General features: G+C 42.0%; 2 protein-coding genes across 11 annotated transcripts in view; one reads left to right on the plus strand and one right to left on the minus strand.

Annotated features, from left to right (window-relative positions):
• Nucleotides 1-19749, minus strand: part of Gbf1 (golgi brefeldin A resistant guanine nucleotide exchange factor 1) — a 153590-nt gene that overhangs the window by 83965 nt on the left and 49876 nt on the right. The window lies entirely within an intron of this gene.
• Nucleotides 567-1851, plus strand: LOC128124381 (tetrapeptide repeat homeobox protein 2-like). Its single transcript, XM_052760542.1, has one exon. It carries the CDS (start codon nt 986-988, stop codon nt 1805-1807), a length of 822 nt encoding a protein of 273 aa, XP_052616502.1. The 5' UTR covers nt 567-985; the 3' UTR covers nt 1808-1851.

Below are 19749 nucleotides of genomic sequence, written 5' to 3' on the forward strand. Positions count from 1 at the left end.
ATGTTGGCTTTCTTTCACTCCACACTGGAATCACTTACCAACATGAGAAAATTTCATGTATACTATAATACACTACAGCCCAATAATTTTATTTTTTTTAAAGATTTCTTTATTTATTATGTATACAGACCCCAGAAGAGGGCATCAGATCTCATTAGAGATGATTGTGAGCCACCACGTGGTTTCTGGGAATTGAACTCAGGACCTCTGGAAGAGCAACCAGTGTTCTTAACCTCTGAGCCATCTCTCCAGTCCCAGCCCACTAATTCTTATTGCTGCAAAGTATTCCACTGTAAGACTACACTGCATTAAACCACCAGCTGGGATCTGGTCACGATGGGAGAGCCTGCTGATACCTAGGGTTTTCCAGTACAAGACCATACTCCAGGAGGATCACATCGCAGCATGCCTTCATATCCACCAGCGCAGCACCCAGAGAGCCTCCAATAGATACAGAATACCCAAGAAAGTTGGGCCCCCAATTTCTCCAAGGTCCCCCCCACCCTACCCCGCCACTGCATCCAAATCCTCAAATGTCTTCATACGTACTAAGAGAATCCCCTTTCCAAATGCCTCAACAACTTGCAAAAGACTTACGTCTCCAAGTATCTCAAAGTCACCTAGTGCCCCGAGGAATTCCAGTGCAATCAAGCCTCCAAAGTTATCATCCAGGCCCTATGAGCAAACTACGTTACCTACTATCTCAAAGTCCCCTAGTTCCTGCTGGAACTTCAGTGCAATCAAGCTTCCAATGGCATCCAGTCCCCACTGGCAAACTAAGTCAGCACATGACTCAAAGTTCCCTAGTTCCTACAGGAGACCCAGTACAGTCAAGCCTCCAAAGACATCAAATCCCAGCAAGCCATCAAAATCTCCAGATGTCACAAAGTCCTCTAGTTGCTGAAGCAACTTCAACACAATCAAACTCCAATGGCACCTAGACCCTGAGAGGGACATAGGTCCCCAAGTGTCCCCAGGACCATCAATGAAAACAAGTTCCTATATGTATCCAGGTCCCCTAATGTACCCAGGTCTCCCACCACTGGGAACCCACCCAGTGAACCCAAGTCCCCAGTTACCCTCATGTTCCCCAGGGAGTCCTGGTTTTGAGGATTCCCTAGACTTTCTGGAGCCCTCAGATATATACAGCAACCAGAAAGTTCCCCTCAACTCTCCGGAGAGACAGAAGAAAACACGCACTGCGTATTCAAAGCGAGAAAAGGGGCTGCTGCAAGAATATTTCAGTAAATGCATGTACCCAAGCCGGGAGAAACGCATGGAACTGGCACAAGAGATGGGTGTGACAAAGCAACAGATCCAGATCTGGTTCAAGAACCAACGGGCCAAGCACAAACGGAAGAATGCTTCAGAAGGAGTGCCAGAGACAAGTGGAAGTTGTAAAGGTGTTTCAGAGTCAACCGGTTCCTGTGCTCCCTTATCTGTACTTGCCTCAGCCAATGGAGAGTCCATGTCTCCAGGTACATCTGGTGTGGGCTCCATTCCCAACCTCAACCCCTGCCTGGAAGCTTCTCTCCATGGTGATCAGGTCTGCAAGGGTGCCAGGTGTAGTCCCAAAGAGAACCTGTTTGATTTTGAATCCCCACTTGCAGCTGCCCACCCTGGCCAACCCGAAGCAAATGAAGCCCCAACTGACCCAGCAGTAGCTGAAGGTACAGCCTCAGCTGAAGCTCCACTTCCCATGGCATCTGCACCCCAAGAACCAGAGGATGCTCAAGACTCAGATTCATCTTCTGAGAAGCTCTGGCAACAAGTCCTTAAGGACTTGGACACATTAGAGGACTGTTAGACTTGGCCCGACATCTTCTGTGAATTTGCCTTTTCCCAATTTAATTGTCTCAGTTTTTGTAATATATAAAATAATCATATAAATATACCCCTATATAGACCTAGTGTTTACATATGTAGCCCAGGTTGGCCCTGGGTTCAGGTAATACTCCCCCTGCCTCCTGAGTGCCTCCTGAGTGCCTCCTGAGTGCCTCCTGAGTGCCTCCGTATGTGTGAAACATGCATATTTTACTATGAACTTATTTTCATAACTAATGAGTCATTTATTCTTTTGCTTTAAATAAAGTGTTTTTTGACACACACTAAAAATGCACTGCATTTTATTTATTTTATTTCTGATGGATATATAGCTAGTTTACTTTTCTTGAAGTTCCTATGAACAGCACTGCTATAAACATCCTCAAACACATCTTTTGTTAAACATATGTACGAGTTACTATTGGGCATATCCTTAGACACAGAATTTGCTGGTTCATAGAAATTCAGCCCAAATAGAAGTAGCCAATTTACAATTTACTTTCCAATTTACAATTCGCCCTCAAAATGATATGTGTACATGAGTGCAGGTGCTAAAGAAGGCTAGAAGAGGAGGCTGGAGTTACAGGTAAGCTGCCTGATCTGGGTTCTTGGAACCCAGAACTATGGTCCTCTCCAAGAGTAATATTCTTTAACTGCTGAGCCATGTCTCTAAAACCCCTAATCCCCTCCATTACATTTATTGATTACTCAGATACCTTCTATAACAAAGTAGTCATCTTTTGCCCATTCTTCTATTAGTAAATTTGCTGTTTATAAAAAAAATTGATTTATACAAGTTCTATGGGGACCTTTTTACTTGCTAAGTGTTGTTAACGGTCTCCTATGATATTGAAACATTCCATCCTGCAGGGAAGCTCCTTAGCAGGAAGGTAAACAACTCAAAGGAACTTCAGGAAGTCCCTGAACCTGACCAGACTCACTAGGCTCCTCCCTGTCTGAGTAAGCAAAAAAAGTGGAGAGTCCCTCTGGGAGGAAGAGAGGCCAAACTGCACGAGCTGCAAACAGTCTCACAGCAGACCTTCTGCCTGGAAGCAGAAGAAACCAGTTGAGCTGCCTAGGAGAGGTTTAGACCAAATGAGGCACCAGGAAAGGATACTCTCCAACCTGTTGGGATGCCTGCAGGCTGTACAATGCCCTCCAGATGCCCAGTTTTGTGAACTGTCACCCATGTTTCAGTGGGCTTTGGCAATAAATGCAGCTGTCTGTGAGTCATTTCTGCTCCTGTAAGTAACCCTCACCCATATTCCTGTGAGTAACCAGAATAAAACTCATTGGTTCACCAAGTTGGACTTTGCTGGTGTCTTAGTTTAGGGTTACTACATGACCAAAAGCAACAGGGAGAGGAAAGGATTTGGTTTATACTTCTACATCGTAGTCTATCAATGAAGGAAGTCAGGACAGGAACTCAAACAGGGCAGGATCCTGGAGGCAGGAGCTGATGCAAGGCCATGGAGAGGTGATGCTGCTTACTGGCTTGCTCATCATGGCTTGCTTAGCCTGCTTTCTAAGAGCAACAGGACCATTATCCCAGAGATGGCACCACCCACAATGGGCTGGGCCCTCCCCTAACAACCACTAATTAAGAAAATTCCCTAAAGGCAGATCTTATGGAGGCATTTTCTCAATTGGCATTCCTTCCTTTCAAATGACTCTAGCTTGTGTCAAGCTGACATAAAACTAGCCAGAACAGGTGGTACCCATACTTTGGCCTGTCGAGGTATCCCTATCTGAGATGAGTAGGTGTGTGTACTGCGTTTCCCCAGGAGAAGTTTTGTCACACAACACCAAGTTTGTGACTGTCCCTAACAGTCTTTCTTTCTCTCCCCCTTCTCCCTCCCTCCCTCCTTCCTTTAAATGACAGATTCTCACATATAACCGGGGGGGGGGGGGGGGGGGGGGGGGGGGGGCACAGTCTTAAACTCCTTCAATTCTGTACAGCCCAGGTTACCTAGGAACTTGCAGTCCTCCTGCTTCAATCTCTTGCTCTATCTATCTGTCTCTGTCTTCCTCCCCCCTCCCTCCCTCCCTCCCTCCCTCCCTCCCTCCCTCTCTTTCTCTCTCTTCTTTGCTGTGCTGGAGATTGAACTACAGCTCACATGGAGTCAAGTATCAACCGCTGAGCTTTGTTTCCACACCCCTCCTAACATTTTTGAAGTTTTAGGGATTGAATCCAGGGCTTCTATATGCTAAGCAAGTGTTGTAACATTTAGTTATATATACCCTCAGCTCCCCTTGTCCCTCTGCTGTTTCATATACACCTCCAGTATCCTCTAGATACAAGCTCAAACGAAGCTTGAATTCTGATTTACAAACAGCATTTTTGTTTCTTTGGTTGGTTTTTGGTGTTTCAAGACAGGGTTTCTCTGTGTAGCCCTGGCTGTCTGGGAACTCACTCTGTATACCAGGCTGGCCTCGAACTCACAGAGATCTGTCTGGCTCTGCCTGCGAGTGCTGAGATTAAAGGCATGCACCACCGTTGCCTGGCACTGTTTGTTTGATTTTTTTTTTAAAGATTTATTTATTTATTTATTTATTTATTTTTATGTGTGTGTTTTGCTTGCATGTATGTATGTGTATCACATATGTACCTAGTGTCCTTGGAGATCAGAAAAGGGTGTTGGATCCCATGAAACTAGAGTTAACAGATGGTTTTGATCTGCCATGTGGATGCTGGGAATTGAACCTAGGTCCTCTGAAAGAGCAGTCAATATTCTTAAGCCCTGAGCCATCTCTCCAGCCTCCCAGGCATACATTCCTGAGTTAGATGTAAAGCTGGTCTTGTTTCTTCATTTACTAAGTCACTGACCTGCAAACTGAACCGTGTCTCTGAAGTGCGGACAGCAGGTAACTGCTGACATTTTGATAGCCACATCACATTTCAAGAGTCTATGAGAAGTCCTAGAATGACCATGTAAAGCTAGCCAAGAATCTCCTTGCCATGGACAGATGTTACTAAGTTTAGCTGACATTAAGTTGTAAATTATTTGAAAGATGGAAATGGATTCTCCTTAGAGCCTATGTAGAATTTCCATTTATTATCAGACACATGAGCTGTGAGTGTTTTTGACATAGGAAATGGATTACCATCTCCTTTTTAAAAAAAATAAAAATTGTATTTTTGGGGCAGAGGCTTTCAAAACAGGGTTTCTCTGTGTTACCCTGGCTGTTCAGGAACTTGCTCTGTAGACCAGGCTGGTCTTGAACTCAGAGATCTGCCTGCCCCTGCCTTTGAGTGCTGAGATTAAAAGTGTGCACCACAACACCCGGCAGTAGTTAAGGTCTTAATATGCTATAACTTTTGTTTGTTCGGGATTTTTTTTTTCTTGTTTTTAGATAGGGTCTCATACATTAGCCCAGGCTGGCCTGTAAATTCATTATGTAGTGCAGTCTGACATCACACTTGAGGCAATCCTCCTGCTTCAGCCTCTCTAGTGCTGGGATTACAGGTGTGTGCTACCATGCAAAGCTATAATTTTCTTTACAATGCTATGATTTTGTCTTCAAAAGTCCCCACATGATGATGACTATGATTGTGAGGTATGAGCTGTAAGCATGTATTCAAAAAATAGTACATACCCCCTTTTCTAGGCTGGAATATATACTAGGAAAAATCAGTGAATATGAAATATAGCTTAAGACTCTGCCCTCAGGTATGTATTGGCTTACACTTAAACCTTGCTGTTCTATTTGTATACATTTGCAACTTATTTATTTATTTATTTATTTACTTATTTATTTATTTATTTATTTATTTATTTATTTATTTATTTATTTATTTTTTTTGGTTTTTCGAGACAGGGTTTCTCTGTGTAGCTTTGCGCCTTTCCTGGAACTCACTTGGTAGCTCAGGCTGGCCTCGAACTCACAGAGATCCGCCGGCCTCTGCCTCCCGAGTGCTGGGATTAAAGGCGTGCGCCACCACCGCCCGGCCCTTATTTATTTATTTTTGAGACAGGACTTCTCTGTGCAGCCTTGGCTGTTCTGGAACTTGTTCTGTTGACCAGGGTGGCCTTGAACTCAGAGATCTGCCTGCCTCTGCCTCCCTGTGCTTTGTTTAAGGATATGTACCATTATGCTCAGCTTAAGTTTATCTCTTTTTCAAAAATCACTCTTTAGTTTATGTGTATGGGTATTTTGACTGGTGTCCATGGAGTAGAAGAGGGCATCAGATCCCCTAGCAATGGAGTTAGAGACAGTCATAATCTACTGGGGTTGCTGGAAACTGAATCTAGGTTCCCTGGGAGAGCAACCAGTGTTCTTAACCCTGAGCCATATCTCCAGCCCCATAGTTTATTGCTCTTAGAACTCAATCATATATTCATGTGGAGATGTCATTATGTACTCTCTAAAGGCAGTGACTTTGAAGTCAGAAAAACCCAGATTTAAATCTTAGTTCTAATGTGATCATAGGAAATAAATTTTTTAAGCCTCAGTTTCTACATCTGTAACATAAAGAAAGACAAAAGGCCAGGCCGGTGGTGGTGCATGCCTTTAAACCCAGCACTCGGAAGGCAGAGGCAGGTGGATCTTTGTGAGTTCGAGGCCAGCCTGGTCTACAGAGCAAGATCCAGAAACGGCGCAAAGCTACACAGAGAAACCCTGTCTCGGGAAAACCAAAAAAAAGAAAGAAAGAAAGAAAAAAACCCAACCCTACCTCATAAACTTATTTAAGAATTATATAACAACAAGCAGAATACATTCAGGAATAGTTATGGAAATTTTTGAAAAAGGTTGAATACCAAGAGTATTTGGTTTGTATATTAAAAGATATCCTGCCAGGCAGCGTTGGCACACACCTTTAATCCCAGCCCTCAGGAGGCAGAGCCAGGCAGATCTCTATGAGTTTGAGGCCAGCCTGGTCTACAGAGCAAGTTCCAGGACAGGCACCAAAACTACACAGAAACCCTGTCTCAAAAAACAAACAAACAAGAGATATCCTAAGCCTGGGATATGGTTTAGTGGTAGAGTGCTTCTCTAACATGCATGGGGCCCTGGGTTCCATGCCTGGTAACAAAAAAATGGTATCACAAAACAATACTGGGTAGATTCAGAATCCTGAGTACAGAGTTTAGTGGCATAGTTATTGAAATCATTAATGATCTAACAGCTGAGGATCGGGTTGCTGCATGCTGTATATGCTAAGAGGAGGCTCAGGGATACCTTAACTCTTAGCATCTTCTTACTCAGCACAGCAGCATCCATATGAAACACTTATTCTTTAGGTAGCTAAACCAGTAGAGAGTAATCAAGATTTTCTAGCCAGGAAGTCAAGTGTGAGAGCACTTTGATAATCTCAGAACCTGAAGGTCTAGGCAGGAGGATCAGAAGTTCAAGGTCATAAATAGTGGGTTTGAGGTCAGCTTGGGCTATATAAGACTCCGTGTCAAACAAACATAAGATTTTTCAGCCAGGCATGTAGCTCACTCTTATGATCCCTGCTGAGGCAGGAAGATTGCAAGTTGTAGGCCAGCCCAGTTTACATAGTGAGGACATGTCTCAACAAACACACAAGTAAAACAGTTTTACATTCGGGTCATTTTGGTCAATTGATTCTGACAAAGGTACTAAGACTATTCAAGGAGGAAAGAGCAGTCATTTCAATAAAGATCGAGGGGCAACTAGACATTCATATGCAAGAGAAAGGCATTGATACAGTTTGGGGCTGGAGTGATGGCTCGGCAGTTAAAAGCACTAGCTGCTTTTCTGGAGGATCCAGGTTCAACTCCCAGCACCGACATGGTGGCTCACAACCATCTGTATCCCCAGTTCCAGAGGATCCAATGCTGTGCTCTGGCTTTTGAGGACATTGCACATACATGATGCACAGACATACATGAAAGTAAAGCACCTACACATATAAAATAATAAAATAAAAAAATTTTAAAGATGCAATTTATTTAGAAGTAATGTTATAAAATTATAAATTCAACTGTAAAGGCATCAAAAACTTAACTCAAATTGGATAAAAGATCTAAATATGAAAATTAAAACTATCAAGTTCTTGAAAAAAAATGTTAATGTACTGAAGGTCAGAACTGGCTCCTGAAAATTGTTCTGACCTCCACTCACATACACAGCACAGGTGGTACACATCTCTCCTTGAGCTGTGGCAATCAAAAATGTCTAAATCAGTGCTGAGTATCTGGTTGGGTGGATGGGAGCAAAAATCATCCAGTTGAGATAGATTTTTGTTGTTTATTTGTTTGTTGGAGGGGGGTAGCTCACTAGGTAGCTCAGGCTGGCCTCAAACTCACTGAGATATGCCTGCCTCTGCCTCTAGAATGCATGCCACTATTCCTGACTTGAGATTGTGTTTAAACTAAGTGATGTCCTGCTCCCAAGCTTCCTCCCTTGCAAAATTACCGATGATCTTATTTCCTTGGCAGATTAGATAGGATAGTTTTTCAGAACCATTAAATATTCCATCATTTAGGGATAATCTTAGACCTTGTCTACTGGCGAACAGAATCATTCAAAAAATTTTTGTTGGCTGGGCAATGGTGGCGCACACCTTTAATTCCAGCACTCGGGAGGCAAAGCCAGGCGGACCTCTGTGAGTTCAAGGCCAGTCTGGTCTACAGAGCGAGATCCAGGACAGGCACAAAACTACACAGAGAAACCCTGTCTCGAAAAATAAACAAACAAACAAAAATTTGTTGCTATTTATTCTATACGGGAGTGCACATGGAGAGGTAAGAGAATGACTTTCTGTAATTACTTCTCTCCTACCTTGAGGGTTCTGGAAAATCAACCTCAGGTTGTCAGCCTTTACAGCAAGTGCCTTGAACTGCTGAGCCACCTTGACAGCCCCCTTTTAAAAGATAAAGCCCAGGCTAGCCTCAAACTTGTGATCTTCCTGCTTCTGCCTCTTCAGCATATCCCACTGGTGTGTGCCACCACAACCAATAGAACAACAGCCAATAGAACCATTTTGAAGTTTCTAATCCAACTCCTTCTATTAGAAGGCCATATATTAGCATAATTATTTATATTTGGCATGGCATTTCTTTTTTTTTTATACACTATATTCTGATTATGGTTCCCCTTCCCCAACTCCTCCCAGATCCTTCCTAACTCCCCACCCACCCAAATCCACATTCTTTCTTTCTCTTTCTCATTAGAATACAAAAAGGCATCTAAAAATAATAACAAAGTAAGATAAAATAAAACAAACTGGAATATGACAAAACAAACAAAAAGAGACAAGGAAAGCACAAGAAACACATACAGACATATTTGCACATACATTCACATGCACTGGAACCCCATAAAACACAACACTGGAAAACTACATACATAAAAACTATAAGGAAAAAATTAAAATAAAAATAAATAATGCCCAGACAAATCATTATGAGACAAGGAATCCCCCAAAATGTGGTATGGCACTTTGTGTTTACTTATTTGATTACATAACCCACATGCCAAACAGTTCACCACTTTGAAATGTTTAGTTCAATATTTTTACTGTATTTAGAAAGGTGTACAACACTGGGTGGTGGTGGCACATGCCCTTAATTCAGGCACACAGGAGGCAGAGGCAGGAGGATCTCTGTGAGTTCAAGGCCAGCCTGGTCTACAGAGCAAGTTCCAGGAAAGCTAGGGCTACACAGAGAAACCCTGTCTCAAAAAAAAAAAAATATTTTAAAAAAAAAGAAGAGGAGTAGGAAGAGGAAGAAGAAAGAGGAGGAGGAGAAAGGGAAGGAAGGAAGGAAAGAAGGAAGGAAGGAAGGAAGGAAGGAAGGAAGGAAGGAAGGAAGGAAGGAAGGAAAAAAGGTGCACAACTAAGTACGATGATTTTTTTACAATACTGATCCCTCATATTTTATAGCATTATCCTAATTAGTCTTTTTTTTTGGGGGGGTGGGGGTTGAGACAGAGTTTCTCTGTGTAGCTTTGCACCTTTCCTGAAACTCACTCTGTAGCCCAGGCTGGCCTCGAACTCACAGAGATCCACCTGGCTCTGCCTCCCGAGTGCTGGGATTAAAGGCGTGCACCACCACCACCACCACCACCAGGCACCTAATTAGTCTTACATAACATAAGGGAACTAAAAAAGCCAAAACCAAAGTCAAATGTAAGGACAGTCACATTAGCATTGCCTTCTAATAGCAAAGGGCAATGTTCTTCAAAACAATCAAAACCACAGCAAGCTATGAAGTAAAATAACCGAGGTTTGTTGAAATTTAGAGCCACTGATACAAAGAAATTAGGAAAAATCAAATCATTCCTATACTAAGGTTCTGTGCCAGAAACTCTATAAATACTCTTTTTGCCTCTTGTTTCCTAAATTGTAATGTCATAAATTAAAACAAAAGTAATTCAAAGACTAGTAAAAGCCAACTAGCAGACACTGCAAGGCTTGGAGCATTTCACCATTAATTCAACTTATTTTGATTCAGAATCTTGAGTTCCTATAAAGAGAACCACCTTACTTGATGGAAAGGTCAAGATTTCACCTTATGGGGTTGAAGAGATAGCTCAGTGGTGCAAGTACTGGTCTTGCAGAGGACCCAAGTTCAGTTCCCAGCACCCACATTGGGTGGCTAACAACTGTCTCCAGCTGCAGGAGACGTAGACCTCTGACCTCCGAGGTACCTGCACCCACCTGCTCATGCCCGTACACGGACACACATGGACACACATGATAAAAACTTACCTTCCAGCCTCTTCCCATTGCTGCTCAGACTGTAGGGCCACTACGGCCTTAACTCCTTTCTAAGTCATGCAACACTACTTGTCCTGCTATTGTCGCTGTCTAATTCAAAGGCTGTGGCCAGCAGGAAGAAGTGGCGTTGGGAGCCAGAGCTGCTGCACACACCAGTTACCATCTTCCAAGCATGAGAAACACTTCCAGATCCCTCTTTAATCAATTTGATCAATCCAGATTGCAGACTACTCTAAAGCCAGCAAAGGAGCCAACTGTCAAGACGCCCCAGCAATACTAAGCCTGACCTTCCTTTACCTTCCAGCCCTCAAGGCCCTTGCCAAGTCGTTGAGAACACACTCCATCTGACTCATGCTTACTCGTGTTTCTGTTTACTGACGATAGTCATGTGGATGATAGAAACGTTACTCCCTCTTTTCAATGATGTCACGACATGTCATATACTTTTAACAATAATGTCAAAAATACTTAATATACTACCTACTAGGTAGACACTGTGATACTATTCTATTTACATTTATTTTCAAGATTTATTTATTTATTATGTATACAGTGTTCTGCCTGCAGGCCAGAAGAGAGCACTAGATCGCATTACAGATGGTTGTGAGCCACCATGTGGTTGCTGGGAATTGAACTCAGGACCTCTGAGCCATCTCTCCAACCCTTATTTTTAATTTTTATAATAACCTTATGGCAATTTTTTTAACTATAAAATAGATCTAAAAATGAAAAAAAAAAAAGCCAGAGAGATGAGATGAGTCAGCAGTTTGGGGCACTTGCTGCTCTTGCAAAGAGCTCAGGTTCAATTCCCAGCACTCACGGTGGTTCACAACCATCTGTAACTCCAGTTCATTCCAAGGGAATCTAACACTTTCTTCTGACCTCCACAGGCATCTGTGTACCATGTGGTACACAGACACACATAATGTCAAAACATTCACATACATTAAAAAAAATCTAAAACAGTAAAAACATTTAAAAAATTTTATTACTGTCTATTATATATTCATTTTTATTGATGGGTTGATTATTTTTATTTTTTTGTTTTTTTTGAGACAGGGTTTCTCTGTGTAGCTTTGGAGCCTGTCCTGGAACTCACTCTGTAGCCCAGACTGGCCTCAAACTCATAGAGATACATCCACCTGCCTCTGCCTCCCGAGTGCTGGGATTAAAGGCGTGCGCCACCACTGCCTGGCGGGTTGATTATTTTTATATCAAAAAAATTAGAAACAGGGTCTCTACCTCAGGCTAGCCTCAAACTTTCTATATAGTCAAGGATGACTTTGAACTTCTGATCCACCTGTCTAGCTCCCAAGTGCTGGGATTACAGACTAACACCACCATATCTAGTTTATGCCTTATTGAGAATTGAACCCAAAACTTCAAGCATACTAGGCAATATACCAACTGAGCTACATCCCCAGCCCTTTTGTTATTTTTGTTTCTTGAGACCTGGTCTCAAGTAACTTAGGCTGCCTTTGAACTCATTATGTAACCAAGGATAACTCTGAACTCATCTTTCTGCCTCCACCATCTGATAGTTGCAATTGCAAATGGACACTACCATATCCAGCTATATACTTAGTGAGATGAGATCTCACTGTTTCCTAGACTAATTTCAAATTCCTGGGCTCAAAAGATCTTCCTATCACCTCTTGGGTAACTGGGACTATAGGTACACACTACCGTATCTTGCTTAATTTTGCTTTATAAATTAACACACAGTAAACTGATTTGGAGCGTGGGACAGATTTTCTGTTAGTTTTAACACATACATATACAGATTCATATAACCACTACCAAAATGAGGATATAGAACAGTTTCCTTACCTCAAAAATTCTTTCATAGTGCCAGGTGGTGGTGGTGGTGGTGGTGGTGGTGGTGGTGGTGGTGGTGGAGCACACCTTTAATCCCTGCACTTAGCTAGGACTGTTACACAGAGAAACCCTGTCTTGAAAATTTTTTTAAAATTTTCCCTTCATACTCCCATGGTTGTCATATCTTGTTACCTATCTTTATCCTGTAGCTATTAAAACACAAGCTCTGAGGTTAAAGTTGAGTTAGTGCGTTGAAGATCAGGGTCTATGGAGAACCCCAATCGTGAGGAAGAATCACGTTAGGTCTCACTTCTGTCTGGAGGCAGAAGTTAGGAAAGCTCTGGTGGACAGGTGTGAGCGGTCAATGAAATTGTTTGCTAGGCCGAGTGCCGACTATAATACAATGTTGCTGATCAAATAGAAGTTAACCCACTGTTTTTTATTTACTTATTTACTGTTTAGATTTAAAATTTTTTTAACTCAGTTGATTTGTATGTAGGGGCATGTATGTGGTGGTCAGAGGACAGCTTGCCAGAGTCAGTCCTCACCTCCCACCAAGGGATCGAACTCAGGCTTCAAGAGAAGCATCTTCCTTACACTGTTCCCTGACTCTCTAATTGTGACTTTTCAGAGTGCCATATGGCCAGAATCAGTCACTCATCTTAATGGATCTGAGCTCTATCCAAGCTTAGACATATATCAACAGTTTGTTCCTTCTTATTGCTAAGTTGTATTCCACACTGTCCCTATTTTACAGATGAGGCACCTGAGGCTTGGAAAGATTAAGTAGTCTGCCCAAGGTCATCTAAGTGAGACCAACATTTAAACCAGGTCTGCGTATCTCTAATCTAGAACCTATACTCTTACTAGCTCTGCCATTTCGAACTTATTCTTCTAGACTCTTAGAAGAGAGACAGCAGCCTATGATCCTGATTGAAACCTCAAGAGCTCTTGGGAACCACAGCGTAAGAGTTTCCTATTTTCCAAAAATAAGGCTGAGACTAGCTTGTCCTCTGTCAGCAATTCCCGGCTCTCAACAGAACATGATACAGAGGCAAGTGCAGGAACTATAATCAGTGAAATGGTCCATATTTAGAATCGTCATTCTGCCACTTACTAAGTAGATGACCTAAAAGTTCATCACCATTTGGACCCTATTTCTCCTATTATAAACTGTTCATAGTATTATCTGGAAATACTTTCTTTGTTAAAATGCGTTATTGGTGGAGGGTGTCGGGAGGCAAGCTTGCTGCAGTAGGAGCATGGAGTTCAGAAGACAACTTTAGGGAGTCAATCATCTCCTTCTACCCTGAGATCCCTGTGACAACTCAGGCTGTCAGGGTTACACGTAAGTGTTTTTACCCTGCTAAGCCATCTTGTTGGTCTTTGAAATATTCGTGAAAAGATTAAAGAAGATTATATATGCAAAATGCCTAACACATAATATTACCATCAATATTGCATAAGACCAATAAAATCTTGCCAAATGAAATGCCTACTAAAAATATAAGTCAGTATTTATTAAATTATTAGATGGCCTGACCTATGCCAAGAGTATAAAAGACCTTCTATTAAAAAGAGATTTGATGCTATTATACAACATAATGCCAACCTGTGTAGATGGATCTGTAAATAATATATAGAGATAAACTCATGGTTAATTTTAGATAATAGCTTTAACTTTCTACTTTGAGACAGAGTTTCCCAATGCAGTCCAAGTGGGGCTTGAACTCATGATCCCCTATTTCTTATCTTTCAAGTCACAGGATTACAGGCATATATCAGCATGCTGAGCCTAGAAACATTTAAAATTTTAGCTTTTATTCATTTTTGTTTTATGTGTTTTGCCTGCATGTCTGTCTGTGCACCACATGTGTACAGTGCACACAGAGGCCAAAAGAGGATTTTGATCTTCTGGAATTAGAATTCCAGATGGATTTGAACCACCATGTAGATGCTAGAAATCAAACGGGGTCCTCTGGAAGAGCAGTCATCTTTGCAAAGATGGCATCAAACACTGAGCCATCTTTCCAGCCCTAGAGTATATTTTTAAAACTACTAGTTTCAACTTTTTGATTTCAGGTGCCTAGCTTATTTTTTTTTTAATTTGTGTCTATGTGACTATCTGCCACATGTGTATAGGTTCTGTGGAGGCCAGAAGAGAGTGTTAGATCCCCTAGAATTGGAATTACAGGCAGTTGTGAGTTGTCCAACAAGAGTGCCAGGAATCAAACTCAAATCCTCTAGAAGAGTAGCAAATGCTCTTAAGGGCTGAGCCATCTCTTCAGCTCTACTCAACTCAATTTTAAGATGGTATTTGTCTCAATAATTTAGATACCTTAGAGAAAAAGCATACTGAAATTATGTCTTTTATATTATATGGATTTCTGTGTTACTTGTTGAGTAATTTGTTTACAAAACTTTGGTGTTCTTACAGCTATCTATTAGCACATGCCTGTAATTCTAGAACTCGAGAGGCTGAGGCAGTAGGATTGAGTTCAAGGCCAACCTAGGCCACAAAGTAAATTACAGGAAAGCTGGGATTATAAAGCAAGACCCTGTTTCAAAAAACAAACAAAACAAAAAATTAGGGGGTGCCTGTTGTTTGTTTGGTTTTTGTTTCTGGTTTTTTTTTTTTTTTTCCGAGACACGGTTTCTCTGTGCAGCTTTGCGCCTTTCCTGGAACTCGCATTGGAGACCAGGCTGGTCTTGAACTCACAGAGATCCACCTGGCTCTTCCTCCCAAGTGCTGGGATTAAAGGCGTGCGCCACCACCACCCGGCCCTTGTTTTTGTTTTTCAAGCCAGGGTTTCTCTGTTTAACCATGGCTGTCCTGGAACTCAATTTGTAGACCAGGCTGGCCTGAACTCAGAAATATGCCTGCCTCTGCCTTGGAGTGCTAGGATCAAAGGCATGCACTACCACCACTCAGCTTAAAAAAAATGAGAGGGTTCTTTAGGGGAACAGAGTACGGTTCCAAAAGCTTATAAAGTTCCCAAATAACTTCCAATTCTCCACATAAAGGAATTGTAAAGGGTCATTTCTTTCCCTTTGACAGCCTTTTCGTCTAAATAGGAAAATATCTGAATATTTAGGAGGAAGAGAAGAAGATTAAAAAAGAGACTGGAATCACAGAAAGACTATTCAAATCTATCTGTAAGACAATCTGCTTTTTTCTGGTGCTTCCAATAAACCTTGCTTGAAATGATGTTTGCTATGTGAACCTGTCAGTACAGAACTAACTTTTGACAGCCAGGTCTAGTTTAGTAGGTGTTACAGTTTGGCTCTGGACTATCCCCAAACACTCATGTGTGATGAAGACTTGGTCCCCAGCTGGCAGTGTCAAATGAGAAGTGACTGGACCATAGGGTGCTAACCTTATCGATGGAGTAGTCCACTAATGAGTTCATAGCTGAATGGCCTGTTAGCTGGAACCTAGTTAGATGAAGTAAGTCACTGGGGAGTGCCCTGAAAGGTGGGGCATCTTGTCCCCAGGCTCCTCCTCACTTTCTAGGCACTAGCTGCCACAAGACAAACAGCCCCACTCCACCACACCCTCTCCACCATGATGCTTTGCCTCAGCAGGCTCAGAAACACAAGAGCCGAGTGATCATGGCCTGAAACCTTTGAAGCTACGGGTCAAGATGAATATTTCCTCCTTTACTGACTTCTTTGAAGTATTTTGTCAGAGAAACACAAAACCAACATATTAGGTTTTTAAATTAAGGCTGCAAATAAAACAAACCTGCTCAAATCATGGTTGTCCAGCTTGGTCTGGAAGCAGAACCAAGGCAGAGCTTTATAGCAGAACACCTTACAAAGGTCTGTCAAGATAGCTCAGTTAGCAACATGCTCTCCATGCAAGATGAGGGCTGGAGTCTGGATCCCCAGTACCAATGCAGAATATAGGTGTAGTGGCACATGTCTCTAAATCTAGTGCTGATTAGAAACAGGCAGAACTCCTGGGGTTCACAGTCTAGCCCAATCAATGAACTATAAGTTCAGTAGAAACCATTTCAAAAAATAAAGTGAAAAGAGCTGAAGAGATGACTCAGCAGTTAAGAAAATGTACTGCAGTGTGTATGGCTCATACCTTTAACCCCAGCACTGGGGAGGCAGAGGCAGGTGGATCTCTGAGTTTGATGCCAGCCTGGTCTACAGAGCGAGTTCCAGGACAGCCAGGGCTACACAGAGAAACCCTGACTCAAAAACAACAAAAACATTCTGCTTGCAGAGGACCTGAGTTCAGTTACCAGCTTCCTTATCAGGTGACTCACAAGTGCCTGTAACCAGCTCCAAGGGATTCAACACCCTCCTTCCTCCATGGACATTTGCACTCATATACACAGACCAACATACACACACACACACACACCAATTCTTTCTTAGCCTAACTTTTATGCTTATAACTTACCTGGGCTCTATAATTCTTTGTCATCTGAAAAAAAATAAAACCATCTCTAGGCTAGGATTTCTACTAGGATTTAAAACTGAATGTCTTATCCCATCACCTTACAAAAAAGGAGAAAAGCCGAATTTAGAACCAGTGTTCTAAAAACAAATAGCTAGGGTTGGATGGGTCATGGATGTGGATCTGTGGTACAGCATGAATGTACCATGCACAAGACCTGGGTTTGATCCCTAGAACCAACCAAACAAAACAGCAAAGTTTAAAATACCTAATTAAGGGCCAGGTGGTGGTGGTGGTGGTGGTGGTGGTGGTGCACGCTTTTAATCCCAGCACTCTGTAGACCAAGTGGTCTACAGAGTGAGATCTAGGACAGGCACCAAAACAACACAGAGAAACCCTGTCTCGAAAAAAAAAAAATTTATATTTTATATGATATATATTTTAATATATCATCCTGAGTGAGGTAACCCAGACTCAGAAAGACAAACATGGTATGTACTCACTCATAAGTGGATACTAGATGTAAAGCAAAGGATAACCAGACTGCAACTCATAGCTCCAGGGAGGCTAGCTAGTAAAGAGGACCCTAGGAAAGACACAGGGATTGCCCAGTGACGGAGAAATGGATGAGATCTACATGAGCAAACTGGGGATGAGGTGGGTAATGGAGGGCAAGGGTTGGGGGAAAGAGAGCTTAGGGGAGCGGGAGGTCCTAGCTGGATCAGGTACAGAGTGGGAGAACAAGGAAAGAGATACCATGATAAATGAAGACACCATGGGAATAGGAAGAAGCAGAGTGCTAGGGAAGTCCCCAGGAATCCACAAAGATGACTCCACTATAGACTACTGACAATGATCAAGAAAGTGCCTGAGCTGACCTACTCTGGTGATCGGATGGCCGAACACCCTGTCATGATAGAACCCTCACCCAGTGACTGATGGAAGCAGATGCAGAGATCCACGACCAAGCCCCAGGCGGAGCTCCAGGAGTCCAATCGACGAGAGAGAGAGGAGGGATTATATGAGCAAGAGATAGAGACCATGATTGATAGCCACAGAGACAAATAGCCAAACTAGTGGAAACACATGAACTGTGAACCAATAGCTGAGGAACCCCCATGGAACTGAACTAGGCCCTCTGGATAAGTGAGACAGTTGATTAGCTTGAACTGTTTAGGGGGTCCCCAGGCAGTGAGACCAGGACCTGTCCTTAGTGCATGAGCCAGCTTTTTGGAACCTAGTGCCTATGCTGAGAGACTTTGCTGAGCCTTGGTGCAGGGAGGAGGGGATTGGACCTGCCTCCAACTGAATGTACCAGGCTCTGCTGACTCACTAGGGGAGACATTGCCTTGGAGGAGGTGGGAATGGAGGATGGGTTGGGGGGGAAGGCTCGGGGGTGGGAGGAGGGAGGACAGGGGAATCCGTGGTTGATATGTAAAACAAATAGAAAATCTCTTAATAAAAAGAAAAAAATTTAAAAAAAACTAATTAAGGAAACAAAACTGCCAAGTAAAACCAGACCCCAAAACAACAACAACAACAAAACAAATCTCTATTTCATTTTATGTGTATGACTGTTTTGGTTTATATGTATCTAGGTATACCACATGCATGCTTGGTGCCTGTGGAGGCCAGAAGAGGGTGCCAGATTTCCCGGAAGTGGAGTTATCAATGGCTGTTAGCAACCATTGTGGACGCTGGGAACGGTACCCAAGTCCTCTGTAAGAACAGCAAGTGCACTTAACTCTGAATTCTCTCTCTAGTCTCCAAACCCCATTTTCTCATTTCAGTCAGATGGGTAATTTTCTCAGAAGCATCAACAATGGACAAAGAATCAGGAGCCCAAATTCTAGCTTTCTCAGCTAATGATATGAGATCTTGCTCAAATCATGGCCTTATTCTTCTTCTGTAGATCAAGCTAACTAGAATAGACTATAGAATGTAGACTAAAAATCAGCTAAAAAGCTGGGCTACACTATAGATGCAGTCTATTTGGTATATGCCATGTTTTATTACTTTTAATAGCAATATATTAGTTTGTATTAGTTTACTAAGAATAACTGAAACCATATTTTGAAACAATGTTATTACAGATTATCTTTTATTCAAAATACTTGAGACTATAAGTGTTTCGATTTTTTCAGATTTTAGAACATTTGTATTAACATAATAAGTTATCGTGGGGATGGGACACAAGTCTAAACACAAAAGTCAGTTGTGTTCTAATATATATGTTACATATAATATATATGCTGCAGATAATTCTATACAATATAATATTTTGTGTTATTTTTACTTGGCATACCATTGCTCAAACATTTTTGGATTTCATAGCATTTTTTATTTTGGATTTTCTGATTCAGGATGCTCAACATGCACAATAGAAACACAAAAGGAAACTCTGGGCTTTAGGCTGCCTCCAAATGCACAGAAGCACAGACTGTACATAATCTCTCCTTTAAACTATAGTCTGTAATATTCTGACACCAAAAATCTCATTACAAGTACACTGTAATGACATTCATATGGAATAGAATCCTCCTGAAAATATTTCAAAGTTATATGGAGAGAGGAAAACAGGTCCTAAGAATCTTTCAGCTTTAGGGATTTTAGAGATCATTTGTCAACTTTCTTATTTTAGAGAAGAAAACAAGAAGATCCCTATCCTCTCCCCTTAAAGAATACCAGAAACTAGGACCTCATTAAAAAAAAAACAAACAAACAAACAAACAAAAAAACACCCTAGGAGGGGCTGGAGATGTGAATCAGCAGTTTAGAGTACACTCTGCTTTTGCAGAGGACCCAAGTTCAGTGTCAAGTACCCATGTCCAGTGGCTCACAACGACCTGCAACTCTAACTCCAGGGAAATCTGATGACCCCTGTGGCTTCTGAGGGCTCCTGCACTCATATGCACATATCTACACACAAAGACACACATACACAAATAATTTTTTTAATTTTAAAGAAAAAGTTCTAGGAGTTTAGCCTAACTCTTGACAGACAGAC

Source organism: Peromyscus californicus, unplaced genomic scaffold, assembly GCF_007827085.1.
Source record: "Peromyscus californicus insignis strain IS unplaced genomic scaffold, ASM782708v3 Scaffold_4__1_contigs__length_199733344, whole genome shotgun sequence".
NCBI lineage: Eukaryota > Metazoa > Chordata > Mammalia > Rodentia > Cricetidae > Peromyscus > Peromyscus californicus.